Source organism: Lissotriton vulgaris, chromosome 6 (genome assembly GCF_964263255.1).
Source record: "Lissotriton vulgaris chromosome 6, aLisVul1.2, whole genome shotgun sequence".
NCBI classification, from domain to species: domain Eukaryota; kingdom Metazoa; phylum Chordata; class Amphibia; order Caudata; family Salamandridae; genus Lissotriton; species Lissotriton vulgaris.
Genome location: NC_141694.1, coordinates 32,774,863 through 32,793,330, shown reverse-complemented (window position 1 = coordinate 32,793,330; position 18,468 = coordinate 32,774,863). Strand labels below are relative to the sequence as shown.

At 48.9% G+C, this 18,468-nt stretch overlaps 1 protein-coding gene across 1 annotated transcript in view; it reads left to right on the top strand.

The window, feature by feature from the left end:
• The window catches only part of GLP1R (glucagon like peptide 1 receptor), a 667,920-nt gene that overhangs the window by 103,276 nt on the left and 546,176 nt on the right, over window positions 1-18,468 (top strand). The window contains exon 4 of the mRNA XM_086925577.1: window positions 16,385-16,538. Coding sequence (XP_086781703.1) covers window positions 16,385-16,538 — 154 coding nt within the window. The remainder of the gene's footprint in view (window positions 1-16,384; window positions 16,539-18,468) is intronic.

Genomic DNA, 18,468 nt, shown 5'->3' with positions numbered 1-18,468 from the left:
ATTTGATACTTTTGAAGGTGCCATTATTGATTTCCTGACAAATGTCATGTAATTTGGAATCTAACTGAGAAGTTGCTTAGTAGTTTAAGAGGTATAATTGCTGATTCTAAAATATCCTGAAATGTCCTAAGCTGTATATTTTGAAAACAAAGAGAATATTATTTTTATAAAGCAGTACTTATTTTTCCACATTTTGGTGTAGCGTTTTCTTTTTGTGTGCTATTGCGTGGTTTTACTGTTGGGTGGTCTGCAACCTTCACACTGTGCCTCTGAAATATATGTCTTGCCCTAGGCCAGGCTACCCCAGGTTCTAACAGATTGTGGCAGCGGTGGGATTCGAACCCACGCCTCCGGAGAGACTGGAGGGGATTCTCAAAAAGCCGGACAGGGCGCCCCCCAGAAGAAGGAGGGGGGAGATAAAAAGAAGGAGTTCTCCAAAGGTCCCCAAAATAACTTCCAAGGGAAGGGAGCAGGTTTCCCCCCTTAGGGCAAACCCGCCCAGAAACCCTAATCCTGGCCAAAGCCAGCAGCCAAGGGTTCTCCACTGTTTCGAATGTGGTGGTGTTGGACATTATAAGGGGGATGTCAGAGGCCCAAAGAGACCACCCCCTCCCACCGGAGGAAAGTCACCGGGAGTAGCTAGTGTAGCGCTCGGGGAGGAGTTGCCCTTAGATAAGGGGGGTGAGTGGGCGGGTTTCACCTTAGTGTCCCTGGGAGAGCGGGAGATGGTTCCAAAGATCCAGGTGCCCCCAAATACTACAAAGTATGGGCAATGGGTCACCATCAATGGCCAGAGAGGGGAGGCTCTGAGAGATACAGGAGCCAGTATGACTATGGTGAGAAGTCAACTGGTGTCTCCAGAGCAGGTTGTTCCTAATGTACTCCACCCCGCCGTGATGGCTGACAGCAGAATGGGCCACTATCCAGTGGCTTAGGTTCCCTTTGAGTGGGAGGGGGTTGCAGGTTCACTTCGAGTTGCCGTAAGCCCTGCCGTGCCAGTCGATTGTCTGCTGGGGAATGACATGGAACACAACACTTGGAGAGAGGTGGAATACCGGACGCATTCTGCGATGCTGGGTACACCTGACTGGGCCTGTGCAAGCACACGGTCTGCGACTGCCCGGAGAGGGAGTTCGCCTGAGTTGGAGCCTGGAACAATGGCCCAACCCGCTGCTAAGAAGGGACAGACCCGGAGACAGAGAGAGCCTGCTCCGGCTTCCACACCCCATGTGACAGATCGGCCACCTGCGGTGGTGGACCAGGAGTCCGTGGAGGGGGAAGTAGACTCTCTGGAGGATTTACCCATCCCTGCTGAGTGGCATGTGGAGGGAGGTCCTACCAGGGAGGAATTCTGTAAGGGGCAGAGGGAGTGCCCCACCCTTGAGGGACTGAGACGACAGGCTGAAGCCCAAGCAGCAGGTGATGTTACGGGACACTACCATATTTACTGGGAGGAAGGACTCCTCTACAGTGAACCCAAGGTACCCTTGCCTGGTTCATCAAGGGCCTTGGTAGTCCCGCAACAGTACCGAGCCTTTCTTTTGGAATTGGCTCATGCCATACCCCTGGCAGGACACTTAGGCCAGGACAAGACCTTTGCCTGGCTTGTCCTCCACTTTTACTGGCCTCAGATGAAAGTGGCGTCCAACACTTACTGTCGGACATGTGTAACCTGCCAGGCCAGTGGGAAAACAGGGGTGAAGCTAAAGGCTCCCCTGGAACCACTTCCAGGCGTTAGCACACCCTTTGAGAGGGTGGGCATCGACATTGTAGGGCCTTTAGATCCACCAACAACAGCTGGTCACAGGTTTATCCTTGTTCTGGTGGATCATGCCACACGGTACCCAGAGGCAATTCCTCTGAGGACAGTCACTGCACCTGTAGTGGCAAGAGCCCTACTGGGAATCTTTACCCGAGTGGGATTTCCCAAGGAAGTTGTGTCCGACAGGGGGACCAACTTCATGTCAGATTACATGCGGGCAATGTGGAAGGAGTGTGGAGTGACCTACCGGTTCACCACTCCTTATCACCCCCAGTCGAATGGACTGGTTGAGAGGTTTAATAAGACCTTGAAGGGCATGATCAGAAGTTTGCCCGAAAGCCTGCGGAGGAAATGGGACGTCCTCCTACCCTGTTTGCTCTTTTCCTACAGGGAAGTGCCCCAGAAGGGAGTGGGCTTCAGCCCCTTTGAGCTTCTGTATGGGCACCCTGTACGCGGTCCTCTCAGCCTGGTGAAGGAAGGTTGGGAGAAGTCTCCCAGGAAACCCCCCCAGGATGTGGTGAGCTATATGCTGGCCTTCAGGAGCCAAATGGTGAAGTTGTGGAAGCAAGCTTCCGACAACTTGGAGGCCAGCCAGGCAGTCATGAAGGAGTGGTATGACCACAATGCTCACCAGGTGGAATTGGAGCCTGGCCAGAAAGTGTGGGTGATGGAGCCTGGAGAGCTTAGTGCCATCCAGGATCGCTGGACAGGCCCCTTTGAGGTGTTGGAGAAGAAGGGTAAGGCCACATACCTGGTGGACCTTAAGACCCCTCGACAGCCCCTACGGGTGCTGCATGCCAACCGTCTCAAGCCCCACCATGAGAGGCCTGAAGTCATGTTGATGATGGTGACTGACAGGGAAGAGGAAGCGGAAAGCGAACCTCTCCCAGATCTATTCTCGTCTCAAGAGAAGGATGGGTCAGTGGAGGGAGTGATTCTCTCTCCTACTCTAACTCCTGAGCAACGGGAGGACTGCCGCCAGATCCTGGAGCAGTACTCTTCGTTGTTCTCCCTTGTCCCGGGAAGGACTCACCTGTGTACCCATGACGTGGACACAGGGGACAGCCCACCAGTGAAGTCGAAGACCTACAGGCTGTCCGACAAGGTGAAGGCTAGCATCCATGGAGAGGTTGCCAAGATGCTAGAGCTGGGAGTTATTGAACCTTCCAACAGCCCTTGGTCCAGTCCGGTGGTGCTCGTGCCAAAAGCCGCACCACCAGGCACCACACCTGAACTGAGGTTCTGTGTGGATTACCGAGGACTGAACTCAGTGACAAAGACTGATGCTCATCCGATCCCTAGGGCGGATGAATTGATTGACCGGCTAGGAGCTGCCCAATATCTGAGTACCTTTGACCTCACTTCAGGGTACTGGCAGATCTCCTTGACAGATGGAGCAAGGGAAAGGTCAGCCTTCTCCACGCCTGAGGGACACTTCCAGTTCTGTGTGATGCCCTTTGGGCTCAAGAACGCCCCTGCCACATTTCAGCGGCTGGTGAACCAGGTCCTCTCTGGAATGGAGAGTTTCTCTGCTGCTTACCTAGATGACATTGCTGTTTTCAGTAGCAGTTGGGAGGACCATCTGCAGCATTTGCAAGCAGTTCTCCAGGCCCTGAGACAAGCTGGATTGACAATCAAGGCCAGCAAATGCCAGATTGGGCAGGGGTCGGTTGTGTACCTTGGACACTTGGTGGGTAGGGGGACTGTGCAGCCCCTGCAGGCGAAGATTGAGGCAATCATGGCCTGGGAACCCCCCAAGACACAGACTGAGGTCCGAGCTTTCCTGGGCCTCACAGGCTACTACCGTCGCTTTGTGATGGGGTATGGCACTATTGTAGCGCCCCTCACAGAGCTCACCTCCAAGAAACAACCTCGACGGGTAGTTTGGACGGGAGCTTGTCAGCAAGCTTTCGAGAAATTGAAGCAGGCGATGTGTGCGGCACCGGTCCTGAAGGCCCCAGACTTCTCCAAGGAGTTCATTGTCCAAACAGATGCATCAGAACATGGCATTGGGGCAGTGTTATCACAACTAAATGAAGAGGGCCTGGATCAGCCTGTAGTCTTCTTATCCAGGAGACTGCTTCCCCAGGAACAGAAGTGGAGGGCCATTGAGAGGGAAGCTTTTGCGGTGGTGTGGGCTCTGAAGAAGCTGCGGCCATACCTCTTTGGCTCGCTCTTCCTGGTTCAGACTGACCACCGACCCCTTCGTTGGCTGATGCAAATGAAGGGGGAAAATCCCAAGCTGTTGAGGTGGTCCATCTCCCTACAGGGAATGGACTTCCGGGTGGAACATCGGCCTGGAGTGGACCACGCCAATGCAGACGGTCTCTCCAGGTATTTCCGCCTTAGTGATGAGGACTCCCAAGGGGTTGGGTAGTTCTCCCCACTTTCAGCTGGGGGGGACGCGTGTTAGACCTGTCTGGCTTTTTGACGTAGTCCCTCCTATTTATTATTTATTTTGTCCCCTTTTTGCCCCTCATTCCCTTGATAATTTTTGTCCACTGACTTTTTATAGGTGTTGGCCAGGGGGATAGGTGTTCTTTTGTCCCTCATAATTTTTCACCTCAGGCCCAGAGGCCTGTTCTGACAGGAAAAGTTGGAACCACACAAAATGGTGGCCACCAACTGCCCTAACTGTCACACTCAGAACTTGGCCATAGCCTAGCATAGGGCGTTCTAGAACCTTCTGGTCCATTCTGGACCACTGAGGGTCAGCCTATATAAGGCGGAATGCGGGGCAGCCATTTTGTCTTGCCAGAGAGAGAGTCAGCTGGAGGACAGGCTGTAGCTAAGGGTGGGAAGAGGCTAGTCATAGGGTTGACCTCCTGGACTGGGAAGCTGCCTTTTTGAATCACCACACTGCCCCCTTTAGGTTACTTGTCCTGACCCTGCTGTTGAGGGTTACTGGAGACCCTGGGCGCCTAGCTTGCCCCTTGTCTAAACCATACAGGGGAAGTTCTCAGGAGAAGGAGACTGCAGCGCTGCGGAGCGCAGTCCTCTGCCCAGAAAAGGACCTTAAGGGAAGTGATCCCCAGAATATTATTACAGGGGCTGAAAGGATTGAGAACTGGTGAGGAGTTTATCGCCTCGAATCACAAGTTATTCCCCCCTTTTTCCCTGTACCTGGGCTGCCCTTGCTCAAGTGAGCTTCCTGTGATTGCAGTGGGGGCTGGGAGCGTGCTCTCCTCGAAGTGCCTCGTGGAACACTGGTTGTGTGATCGGGCCGCCTGTGTGCCTGTGACCTGTAGTGGCGGCGGACGCTGTGGTGGTAGGTCGATTTCTCCGCCCTGAGTCCTTTAAGCGCTAACCCGACCCGAGTAGCGAGAGAGCCAGTGTTTGTGGGCGGGGCCGGAGGAAACAGAACCGAGCAGTCTCCAGCCGAAGCCACTGCTCACTCGCGCATGCCCGGTCGCACCGCTTCCCTTCAGGAAGGCGGAGGCGGGACCAGGCGGGGAGGCGCCGAGAGCCGAGCAGAGGCTGTGGCGTGTGTCATCGTCTTCCCCGCTCGAGCGCCTCATGAAGGGGCCGGCGCGAGCGGGAAGGAAGGATTGTGTACCCCGTTTTGCCTCTGCGTTAGCCCAAACTGAGCAGCTGACTGGAAGAAGGTCAATTGGGCAAACGAGACCTGTGAGGAGCCACCGGTCAACAGAGTTGCGCGGTGACTGGTAAAGCCGTCTCATCACAACAGTAAGGAGAAGGGGTCCTTGAGGGCTCTGTGTAGAAAGGGGGAAGAGTGGAACCGGCCAGTCAATAACTTTTAACTTGCTCACCTCCCTTCAACCGTGAACAGGAAGTGGGGAGTAGTTGGAGGGTACAAGTGTTGTAACTAATATTGCTGGTGCCTGCCTTCCAGAAAGAGACATCAGATCTTCATAGAAAGTGTGGGTGCTTTCATACAAAGTTGAGTTCATAAACCCCCTTTAGGGCTGTCTTCCTGTTGTGGGGAAAATTACCTACAGTACTAGTGTTGTGAAGCTGATAATTTTAGCTGGTATTCCTGCCGGGACTGTATCAATTGCCTGTCTTTATTGGATTGAGTTATCATCTCTAAAAGGAAGTCATAATAGCAAAGTTTAAATAAGTATAGAGCTTAATAAGGTGCACTGCTAATACTGTTTAATGTGGTGATTTGATACTTTTGAAGGTGCCATTATTGATTTCCTGACAAATGTAATGTAATTTGGAATCTAACTGAGAAGTTGCTTAGTAGTTTAAGAGGTATAATTGCTGATTCTAAAATATCCTGAAATGTCCTAAGCTGTATATTTTGAAAACAAAGAGAATATTATTTTTATAAAGCAGTACTTATTTTTCCACATTTTGGTGTAGCGTTTTCTTTTTGTGTGCTATTGCGTGGTTTTACTGTTGGGTGGTCTGCAACCTTCACACTGTGCCTCTGAAATATATGTCTTGCCCTAGGCCAGGCTACCCCAGGTTCTAACACACATGTTCTGAAGTGTAGACACAAGAGACTCCACAGACGCTGCACCTCCCCTCTCCATAGAGAATCATTGGGGAGGTTAGCTATAAAGAGACCAAGGAACATGCGAGAGGTAGACTCAGAGTATTTACCGAGACTGATCACTAGAGGGGACATGCCAGGCCACAATGTTGTGACTGCAGGCCTGACAGCTTTCTGAGGTGTGCAGGGTTTGATTAGACTAATTTATCAGTGGAAGTAGGGATGTGTGATGTGAAATGTTTTGGGTTTTCCTAATATTTTATTTAATAACTGCTGATATTGCTATCATAATTACTGTTAGAACTGGGGGTCTCCAGTTGGCAGAGTTAGGTACCACTGTCCAAATAGGGACCCTTGCTGCTAGTCAGGGAAAGGAGGAAACACTCTTTAGATAACCCCTGCTCACCCTCTTGGTAGCTTGGCACGAGCAGTCAGGCTTATCAAAGGCAATGTGTAAAGTATTCGTACCAACACTCACAGTAACACAGTGAAAACACCACAAACTGACTCCACAACAGTTTAGAAAAATATAGGTATCTTTAATCTAAACTACACAAGACCAAAACGACAAAAATCCAACATACACAGTTCAAGAATATGGTTTCAAAAGAGTTCTTAAGGTTGCGTTAGAATTGTTCACAGTTGCGTGACGTTATAGTAAACAGTACATTTAAATGCGACAAAGTTCCAAGTGAAAAGCTGTAGCGATGAAAAGCAAGCTATGCGTCACTCCTGAGACCCTGGGGAGGCGATGCGACAACCCCGCTTGATGTAGCGGGCGTGTTGCGGTGACTCCGGTCTGTACGCGGAGGGATGCGATACCTTGCGTGGATTCCGGTGCACAGGTTTTCGTGGAAGCGGCTCATAAAAGGGATGATGCAACAATCTTTGGGGCGACAACGATCTCCGGTGCGGCGACAATGTGCGGCTCAGCGGCGAACTTCTAGTCTTTTGGCCCCTCGATGCGATGGCTCTGCGCGACTCTCGCAGCGACAATGTGATCCGCAAGCAAGCGGTGCGACGATCTCACCCAGTGACGACAGGCTTTGCGACGATGCTCGCAGCGATGATACTCTTCCAGCACCGGACTGGTGCGTCCCACAAACGAAGGATGCGACGGCTCTGGCAGCGGCAACAGGCGTTGCGTCGATCTCGGCCTTAAAAGCGGCGGGAATTTCCTCAAACTGACGGGGATGCACTCCCCAAGGGAGCGATGCAATAACTTTTCAGAAAGTTCTTTAAATCTTGGTTTCCAGCTTCCCAACATAGGTACAACTTCCAGAGGCACCACGCATGGGCCACGCACTCCAGGAAGGACATAACTCTCTCCGTAGAGTTCAGGGAAGCTGGGGGTGAAGTCCTTTTGTTCCTGGGACTTCTTAACAGGGAGCCAGCTCTTCTTCACCCTTAGAGATTCCTTCAAGCAAGGGGATATAGCACAAAGCAAAGTCCTTTGCCTCTCCTTCGCAGCAAAGCAACAGCAGGTCAGTCCAGCAGAGCAACAGCAGGACAGTCTTCCTTCTTCAGTTTCAGCTTTCTCCTTCGCAGAGGTTCCTTCTTGATTCCAGGATGATCAAATTTTCTATAGTCAGGGGTCCTGTACTTATACCCCTAAAAGTCTTTGTTCCCTTTGTGCAGGAGGGCTCTGAGCCCGGTCTGAACCAGTTCTGGGTGTTCCTTGAGCACTTTGTTTTCCTGACCTCTCCTTTCCTTTCAGAGAGAGGGGCAGGGTCATCAGCCGCCCAGCAGGAGGTGGAGCCAGCATTATTGAAGGCAGGCACATCCCTATTCAGGCCCAGGTGCTACCCCCTCCCACCACACTAGATGCAGATAGAGCTATTCAGCCCAGGATGGCCCACTCAGCCTCTGGGAGCCACCCAGCCCCTGTCACTCACAAACAAGACAGTCAATTCACAATCAGGCCAAGGCACACAGAAAGGTCAGACAAGAGAACAGCAACTTTCTAAAAGTTATGTTCTCAAACACAGGATTTAAAAACAACCATTCCTAAATAATGTGTTTTAAATTCTGAGTTCAGGGATACCAGACTTTTATGAACTACCTTGCTCCTATAGGAAGATATGCTGGTAGCCACTGTAGCCAGCATTCCCCATGATAGCCCATGGGCAAGGTCGCTTTGCAATAGTGAAAAACGAAAATGGCTGTCATTCACTACCAGAGCATGTCACCTGCACTAGTACATGCTCTACCTTTCACATACACTGCACCCTGCCCAAGGGGGTACCTTGGGCCTTCCATAGGGGTGACCAATGTGCACAGAAAGAGAAGGGTTAGGCCTGGTCAGTGGGGACACTGACCAGGCGGACATGGCAGTTTACAGACTGCACACAGGCACTGCGGTGGCAGGCCTGAGACACCATTTTAGGGCTACTCATGTGGGTGGCACAATCAGTGCTGCAGGCCCACTAGTAGCATTTGTGTCACCAGCCCTGGCACACTCAGTGCACTTTACTAGGGACTTCTTGGTGATACAAATATGCCAATCATGGATAACCAATTACAAAAACAATTTACACAGAGAGCATATGCACTTTAGCACTGATCAGCAGTGGTAAAGTGCCCGAGTCCTATTGCCAACAGCTAGGGGTCAGGAAAAATAAGAGAGGAAGAAGCAAAAAGTTTGGGGATATCCCTCCAAAAAGGGCCATTTCTAACACAACCCCCTTTCAGCCTAAAGCCAGGGTAGATCAAACGATACCTTGATGGGATTCCTTGCTTGAGGCGATAGAACACGGAAACTGGCACAAACTGCAGGGCACTATTCCTGTTCTACGCCGTCTTGAACCCAGTTAGATCACTCTATCCATACTCTCAGGGTCCACCGCGCCAGTCCATGTGGAACCCTTCTCCTCACCTGTGGACACCATCTGTGCCACACCTAAACCTAACTTTCTCACAGGTGTGTCCCAACAGACAGACAGCAAGCCACAGTGGCCACAGACAGTGGTAAGGGATGAGACCCAGGCCTTATGCCTCTCAGGGCTCTCAAACCCTTGTGGCATCAGAGGGTGGGGGGCAGTAGCCCCAGGTGCTTGGCACCCTTTGTCCACTCTCCCTCCTGTCAGGTCAGGCCTGACATCCTGACACTGAACCACCAGCCCGGACCTGTATCCGGCGGCTGGTTAGAGGCTGGGGTGGCTTCCCCACACCTGGTCCTCCTCTTCCTTGGGGCTCTCCTGCAACTGGTATCCCAGGTCAGGGGGGACACCCCGGACCTGGCCCTCAAACCTAGGCTCCAAAGCCTCTAAGTCAGACAACACCTGAATCTGGCTTCCCCACCCAGGGGCCAACCCCTGCGGTGGAACATTTGCCCGGCGCACCAGGACTTCACTCACAGATGTGCCCACACTGGTAGATAGTAACACAACACAATGGTGTGGCTCAGTCCACCCCAGGGTGAGACTCTTGCCCCCCTTCTTGGGGCAACCCTGTCCACCAGGACAACCAGCCACAGGGGCCACTGACATCTGTCAGTGATGAGATCCAGGCTGCATGCCTGTCAGACCTCTCTAGCCTCTATGGCGTCAGAGAGTGGGGCGCAGTAGCCCCAGGTGCCTGGCACCTTCCTTCCACTCTCCCTCTCGCCAAGTCAGGTAGGGCATCCTGACACTGGCCCGCCAGCCCAGGGCCCGTACCCTCAGACTGACCAGAGGTCACGGGCGAGGCTCTCCTCCCTCTACCTTTCCTTTTAGGGTCCTGGCCTCTCCTCCCAGGAGAGTCGCCCTCAGAACACAGTTCAGAACCTCTCTCCAGCAAGTGGTCTCCCAACCTAGGATCTAAACCCTCAGGTTGCACCAGGGTCAGAGGCAAGGGCTCACTCCCTCTGTACCCCCTTCCATAGCGCTGAACTCTACCGACTGGAGGGGTACCCTTGGAAGCCAAATTGGTCAGGACACTGGTTACAGATGTCCTTCCTTCCAGGTCAGGCAGATACTGAACCTGGTCTCCCAACCCAGGGACCAATACCTGCGGTTGTGCACTTGCCTGGCATGCCAGAACTTCTGGGGACCCACACAGTACCCCCTTGAGGGTGACACATGACTCATGTGTCCTGTGACAGTCTGCCTGGCGCAGATCCCCCAAACCCTGTCCATCTGACAGCGCGGGAAGATCCCCCAGGACAGAAGTGGTGTCACCATGGCCACTCCTGGGACACTCAGCCCTTCTGGTTGGCCTCTGACCCACTGGGGCTCCCACTGGGGACTCCTTCCCCCTCTCACCCCTCAGTCTGGACTTCTGCACCCTCCCAACTGGAGTGGCACTGCTAGACACCAGAACTGATGGAGGCCTGGTTACAGGCACTCCCCGTTCAAAAGACACTAGGAGATCCTCCTCAAATGGCCTACAAGTACAGTCTGGGTCCCCAACCTGGTGTTCCCTTAAGGAACCCTCTAGGCCCTGAGACTGGGTTTCGGGCACCGTGAGACACACCGTCCCATACTCACTCATTCTCCACTGAGACCGGACATTTGCCCCTACACCCCTCCCACTACACTGGGACCTAACCAGGCTATACTGAACCTCTTCCACCTCACAGGTCTGGAAGATATCTGTGCCACTCCTTTTGGGATCACTCCCTAATGCCTCTCAGACTCTCTGTAATCCACCAAGAGGTCTGCCTCCATTGCAAGCTCCCTTGAATCAGAGAACTCACACTCCACCAGGTGTTGACATAACTCTGGAAAACAGGGACTTAAAATATGCTCTCCAACAAATAAATCACACAGCCCCAACATGTGTTAACCAAGCTACCCTTTGCCTCACCCTCCAGTGCCTCACACAAGTACCCCACACCACTCTCCTGAAATTGGCAAGACAGTGTACTACTGTCTCTGTCACACAACCCACACTATTCTGGCTGGTCTGCACACTCACACACCAAGGTTTCTACCATGGGGGAACCCCTCTCCCTGTACCTCTCATCTAGAGTCAGTAGAGTGTCCCTCCCATCACTAGGAATATGGTCCCCTGTGCCAGTCCCCCAATCTACTTCAGGGACACTGCACGCCACTGGAACTACATCATAAACCTGAACCCCCTGGTGTATGTCAACCCCTCCCTCAAGTCAGGTGCCATATCTCTGGGTGTTTGTACCTTTCTCTCAACACTGGAAATTATATTCTTGCTGCCACCATCTGAGCCGGACTCTACCTCCAACTCAGCAAAGCTCAACTCTTGGGCTACCCATGTTTGTTCTTCAGCTGAGACACTCATGGTCTCAAGCCTCTCGAGCTCCAAATCAAGCTCCCTCATTCTCAATTCATGGGCCAAGGTCAATTTCAATTCCTCCAGGGCACGGGCATTCTTGTTCTCCTCCTCCGCCCTTTCTCTCTCCTCCATCGCTGTTTCTCTCTCGATTTGCTTCAGCTTCAATTAAAGCCTCACCATTTCTAACTTATGATCTCTAGCCCTTTGGTTTTCTTCCAAATCCTGAATCCCTAGCTGGGGTTGCGAGTTATTAGTAGTAGGGATGAAAGTTGGTCTGACATAGTTATTTTTTATCTCAGTCAATAGGCCACCTCACTCCGCCGCTAGCCATCTCTCCACGTAGGCAAAGAAAATTGCAGCGTTCACCCTTCAGAAAGGAAACTTTAATCTCTTACTCGACTTTAAGTTACGGGTCGGTTCTCCAGCTGAATCCAACTCATTTTCTTAATGACCTCTCCTATATCACTTCTATGGACAAGATCTCTGCTATATCTCTTCCATTGAATAGATTTGTCCATGAACTAGATCTCTCCTATACCTCTTCCATTGACTGGATCTCTCCTATACCTCTTCCATGGACTGGATCTTTCCTATATCTCTTCAATGGACTAGATCTCTCCATGCACTAGATCTCTCCCATATATCTTCCATGGACCAGATCTCTTCCATACCTCTTCCATGGACCAGATCTCTACTATGTCTCTTCCATGGACCAGATCTCTCCTATATCTCTTCTATGGACCACATCTCTCCTATGTCTCTCCAATGGACCAGATCTCTCCTATATCTCTCCCATAGACCAGATCTCTTCTATACCACTACCATAGACAAGATCACTCCTATATCTCGTCCATGGACCAGATCTCTCCTATATTTCTTCCATGGACTGGATCTCTCCTATATCTCTTCAATGGACTAGATCTCTCCATGAACTACATCTCTCCTATATCTCTTCCATCGGCCAGATCTCTCCTATATCTCTTCCATGGACCAGATTTCTCCTATCTCTCTTCCATGGACCACATCTCTCCTGAATTTCCTCCATGGACCAAATCTCTTCCATATCTCTTCCATGGACTAGATCTCTCCTATATCTCTTCCATGGACCACATCTCTCCTATATCTCTCCAATGGACCAGATCTCCTCTATACCTCTCCCATGGACCAGATCTCTCCTATATCTCTCCCATAGACCAGATCTCTCCTATACCTCTACCCTGGACTAGATCACTCCTATATCTCTTCCATGGACCTGTAAGGATCCACAAGCTGTTTCCGCAGGAGTGCCAGGAACCGATGATAGGCCCAACCCCTCCCTCTCACACCAACGCGTCTATCAGACCATAGCACGCGAAGGTGAAAAGAGGGAAAGGAGGGAACAAAACGAGGAAAGAAGGGGAGAAGACACCTTGGACCGGAGGCTTCAGCAGGTCGGACACAGGCACTGTAAAAGAGGGCAATGAACAGTGTACAGGTTAAGAAAACCCCAACAGCCCCTGTTTGTCTGTTCTTCACCTCCCTGTCTGTATTGTCTATATTACCTATAGATAATATAACAAGTCCTCCCTTGCACACCACACGTTTCCTTCGTTATCTGCCACAACTAATCTCTCATCACTAGTCTCTATGGGTTGATCTAAAAGGAAAGAGACAAACAATGGGATATAGAGGTGTGTTCCTATTCTATGAATAATGCATCTACTCATACAGGACTTACCCTAGTGTGAGGTGTAATGGCAGTGATGGTGTTTGATGCTTTAAGAGGTGTTGGTCTGATGGTGGTATCTGCGCCAAGAGAAAACCCACTAATAACATTTGTGTAAAGAGACACCATAAACAATAACAGATAAATAGCGCCAGGCGCCTGTACCAGATCTTCAGTGCATCCAGAGCTGTAACCCCTGCCAATCTTGACAATCTCAATGGCTGGTCCAATGATGCCGCAAATCAATAATAAAAATAATGGCTCGGGGGAAAATAACAGGATAACTCAGGCGGACTACTAGTTCCACAATGCCCCAGTAAGACTCCACGCCTGCTCTACCGAAGTCCGGCCGTCCAATGGGAACTAAGTCTGGCTGACGAGCAGAACCGGGAGCAACAAACGGGAGTCCTCCTTTTGGAAGCAAGGAAGAGCTTCTAGCTGGCACTGAGGGGTAAACAAGGAGCAAAGAGACGCTAAACCCACTATAAAGGGTTCAGAGTGGGAGCGTCTTCTTGTATAGTGACAGTTCACCAGAAACAAACAGATACCCACTTGAATATCAGAGAGAGTACCGAGGGGCTCGGATTACCGGAGGAACCGATGACTTGCTGGACAAAAAGAGCACCGGCACGAAACGCACGCAAGCAGGAACAAATCTCGGAACGGGCTTAGGGCGGAAGCGACGCATAGGGTGCACGAACACTAGAGAGCGAAGCGTCGGTGTCTAGGGAAGTCAGGCTTTTGACGTCTGCCTGGCTCACTTGCTCATGCGCAAAGCGGCGCAGCCATCTTTGTTGAGGGTCATGAGCTGGCAGGCGTGACAGGACCACATCTCTCCTGTATCTCTTCTGTGGACCACATCTCTCCTGAATCTCTTCCATGGACCTCATCTCTCCTGAATCTCTTGCATGGATCAGATCTCTGCTATATCTCTCCCTTGGACCAGTTCTCTTCTATACCTCTTCCATGGATTTGATCTCTCCTGTATCTCTTCCAGGGACACGCGATCTGGCAAAAGGTTTCACCATAGAGGTCCTGTTAATCTCCAATTTTAAGAAGGCAGTTTAGCAGTTTTGAAACTTGACTGAAGTGCACGCTTGATGACCTAACTGCTATGTTAGTCAGCTTATCCAGTGAGATTGCCCCAGTGCACACCTTGTAACCACAATGAGCTACCTGCAGATCTACACACTGTGCTTACTACTGTGCCACATCACTTTCTACCCTTAAGAAGCATAAACAGTCTGTCCATAAAAAGAATAATAAACTATTAATCTCATCTGTGCTCAAAAACTCAAATTTAATGTTCAATTGCACAAAGACAGTGGCCGAAAATATTAGGATCTCAACCTTCGAATTACGTATCTAAAAACAGCCTCTGCTTATAAACACAAGCATTGGCACAGCCAATTGGTCTCAGCAATGGGAGCACCTAATTTCAGAGACGTTCTATGAGATGTTTTTAAAAAGTTCCAGCCCTGAGGAGGTTAACTCCAAGAGTGGTACACCCCATTGTTCGTCCTAGTCCCTTCTATCACACTATCAAAGGGTTCAAACGTCATGTTTCGATCCCCAGCTACGACTACTGTAGCTTCCCCTGAGATCCTATCTAGAAGCTTGCCCAGAGGATCGATGGTATCAGATCTCCACCCCCACTGAGGCCTCTAGCGTATACATTTAAGATGACAATTGTTCCGTATGAGCCGGATACCAACCTAATTGCAAGAATATCATTACTCTCTACTGGTAATTACTAAGATCTTAAGACCGATGTCTTGTCTAATCCAGAGTGTACGGCCCCCCAATGGTCGACCTTTACACCCAGGGTAGACGGGATAAAACAGTTTAAATATCCAGGGTGGTAGAGGGGCTCCATGGACCAGGTCTCCTGGAAGGTACAGATGTCAAACTTTTCTATGAAATTCTTTCAATCAGGATCGGCACCCCTATTCCTAAGTAATTGTAATTGTGTAATTGTAATGAGATTTCTAGAGCGCATGGCTGCCCGTGAGCGTCCCAGCGCTAAAAGATGCACCAGAGAGATCAGCCGACTGCGCAGCAGATGGTTATGGGAACAGCCATGTCTTTAGTAGCTTTCGGAAAGGCAGCAGATTGTGTTGGGCCCGGAGGTCAAGCGGAAGGGTGTTCCACTTCTTGGACGGGTGATAGGAAAAGCGCCGCCCTCCGGAGCGAGCTTTCTTTATCCTGGGAATTTGGGTTAGATGGGCGTTCGAAGATCGGAGAGTTCTAGACGTGGTATGCGGGACAGCAAGGTCCTTAAGGATTGACGGGGCTTTTCCATGAAGGATTTTGTGGGTTAGGCACAAGACCTTGAAATGCACCCTTTGCTCCACGGGCAACCAATGTAATGCTCTAATCGCTGGTTTAGCAGAGCTACGGATCTTAGTCTCGCAATATTCCAAGTTGAACTGTGATAGTGCATGACATTGGATGTGTATCTAGGGACAGGCTGACCATAGGAATAATGCGTCCTGACACCTGGTCTAACTCCCTCCAGGCACTACCGGGAGAGCTCAGCCCAATTAGAGATGAACTCTTAGAGCTAGGAATGATATTCTTACTAGTATTTGCTATTTTTACAGCCTGGGATCTGAACGTTGAGGGGCGGATAAAACTTTCATTCTATCTCTTCAAGAGGGGACGTGATGAATTAAGGGGTGACAGGTTGATTAGAGGATGGTTCACTAATCTCATTTGCAAGGATATCCGGGAGGCTATAATTGCATTACTCTAACTTCATTCTTCTTCTTTTCAATCATCACTTCCTTCTTCGTTCCCGTTAGTAGGACAGCCGGGCTGAATTGGCGGGAGAAAGGAGGTTTTTAGTCAGCTTAATTATATTCAAGACGTGCTGGGGTAGGTAGCATTAATATTATACTGGTGGGAGTAGGAAGTAAAAATGTTTAGATTTCTAGTTTTGTGTTTCAATTTAGAGGCACTGATTGTCTGTGGAGGAGAACACATCTCACAACTGAAATGAGAAAGAGAAAACTCAGAGTAATGGAATTATCGGTAAGTAATTTAGGCCTTCGTGTTCAGAACACGTTTGAGAAGAAACACCAATAATATTTTCTCTATTTTAGTTTTTTATGAAACTTTTTCTTGCAGTCCATTGTTTCATCAAACAATTTGACAAAATGTAAATTATCTCCTTATAGTAAACCTTACATTCATCAGCTGCTGTTTCTCTGTATCTTTTTTGTAGACATTTACACTGCACCAGGAACTATATCCACCTGAATCTTTTCACCTCCTTCATCCTTCGAGCGCTGTCGGTCTTCATCAAGGATTCTGTCTTGAAGTGGATGTACAGCACAGCCACCCACCACCGCCAGTGGGATGGACTCATTTCATACCAGGTAAATCTCCAGTCCTTTCCCACTCCTTTCTTGTCTCCTTCCCTTCTCTCCTTTCCATATCTGTATCATTTCAATGCCCAAGGCGCTGGGCCTGGTGGACAGGGCTGCATTTTGAATTGTGAGCCTTTCCGCTCTCTCAGCCAGCTGGTTAAACTACTGGAAGGCTGTCTGATTGAGAACTTAAAACTGAGTTAAATGTGACTTATAGAAGGGTATGTGGATGGTGTGTAATGGAAAGCCATCTCTCACTCTGATCTGAGCATTATTGGTAAAGTACATTTTCTTTAAAAAACTGAACATTTTTTTTACTTAATTAAAAAGTCATTCTTTGAACATACTAACCAAGTGGCCCACTCTTGTATCTGACTTGATTTCAACTGTCACTTTGCATTATTTCAATTTCCCTTCAACCTGTTGAAAACATACCCTTTATTAACAGCAAGGGCCTGATTTAGATCTCCGTGGACGGGGTACTCCGTCACCACGATGACGGTTATATCCCATCCTATGAAATATAAATCTCATTGTATCCTGTGGGATTTATATTTTGCTGGACGGGATATCCATCACTGTGGTGATTGAGTAACCCATCCACCAAGATAATCGCTTCTCTCTCTCTCTCTCGCTCTCTCGCTCTCTCTCTCTCTCTCTATATATATATATATATATATATATATATATATATATATATATATAAGAGCACAAAGTTCCCCCTCTTCGAGATCTGCGTTCGTGGTCAAAGCCTCCACGCCATCAACAAAAGGGAATACGGACCACCAAGTCAGCAAAGATCTTGTCTATTTTAAATCCACAGAAGCCAAACCAGCGACGCGTTTCGAGCACGAGTGCCCTTGTTCACGCTGCAGTTAAAATGAAACAATCACAAGCCTTTTTAAAATGGTATGCTAACACTGTGTTACCACCCCCTGGTGGTAACCTCCCGTGTCACATGGGTAACAACAGTGAAGAAAGACTTTTGCTGCATAGATTACAAGTAAACAGCACATTTTAAATAACAGTCATAGGTTGAATCCAAAAGTTACAAAGTGATGGCATTTAAGCACACATAGAATTACAAATGACTGGTTAAATCCAGAATGACTCTAAAAAGTGCAACTATTTCTAATAACATGAAAACATGAAGATCTTCTTAACCAATAACGTAGATTGCCATCACAGATATATAGAAGGTATATATTATTTAACATTTCCAAGCTAAAAAAGCTCAAATTTAAGAAAGTGTAAACAACTGACTGTCATGTGCAAAATAGCAAGATTGAATAGCAGCAAAAGGACGTTTAAAGTGCGTAAATAGATAAAGTGCAAAAAAAGTGATTGTGGCGAAAAAAGTGTCACAGTGCAATGTAAGCCGCATTATTACCGGACCAGAGATGCCATACATAATATAAATGAGCACAGAAATTCAGATCCCTGAATATAAAGGGCTAATAAATATAATAAATAATGGCACTCAAAGTCATAAATGGTAAAAGCTAGTATCAAAAATAGTGTATCAAAAAAGCTAAAAACGGGTATATATATATAAAAAACACTATATCCTATATATTTACAAGTTAAATAGACAAGGCACAAAATCAACACTAAATTCATAGAAAACAAGCACAAATGTACAATGTTGGATGAATAAAGTGCAGTGAAGTGCAGAGACAATTCAATCTATCTACATAGTGTACAATGATCCATAGAGCACTATATATATGTATATTCACTGAAAAAACAATAGGTTTCACACCAGTTATAGTTAGCTGGAAATTTTACTGACATAAAACCATTGAAATTTCCACGTTATAGTTAGTTGGACTCACTACAACTTGCGCGCCTGCAATGCACTGCTGATGACGTCACATATTACATCACTCATGACATGGTCAGTGACATCACTCATGACATCACTGATGACACCATCCAC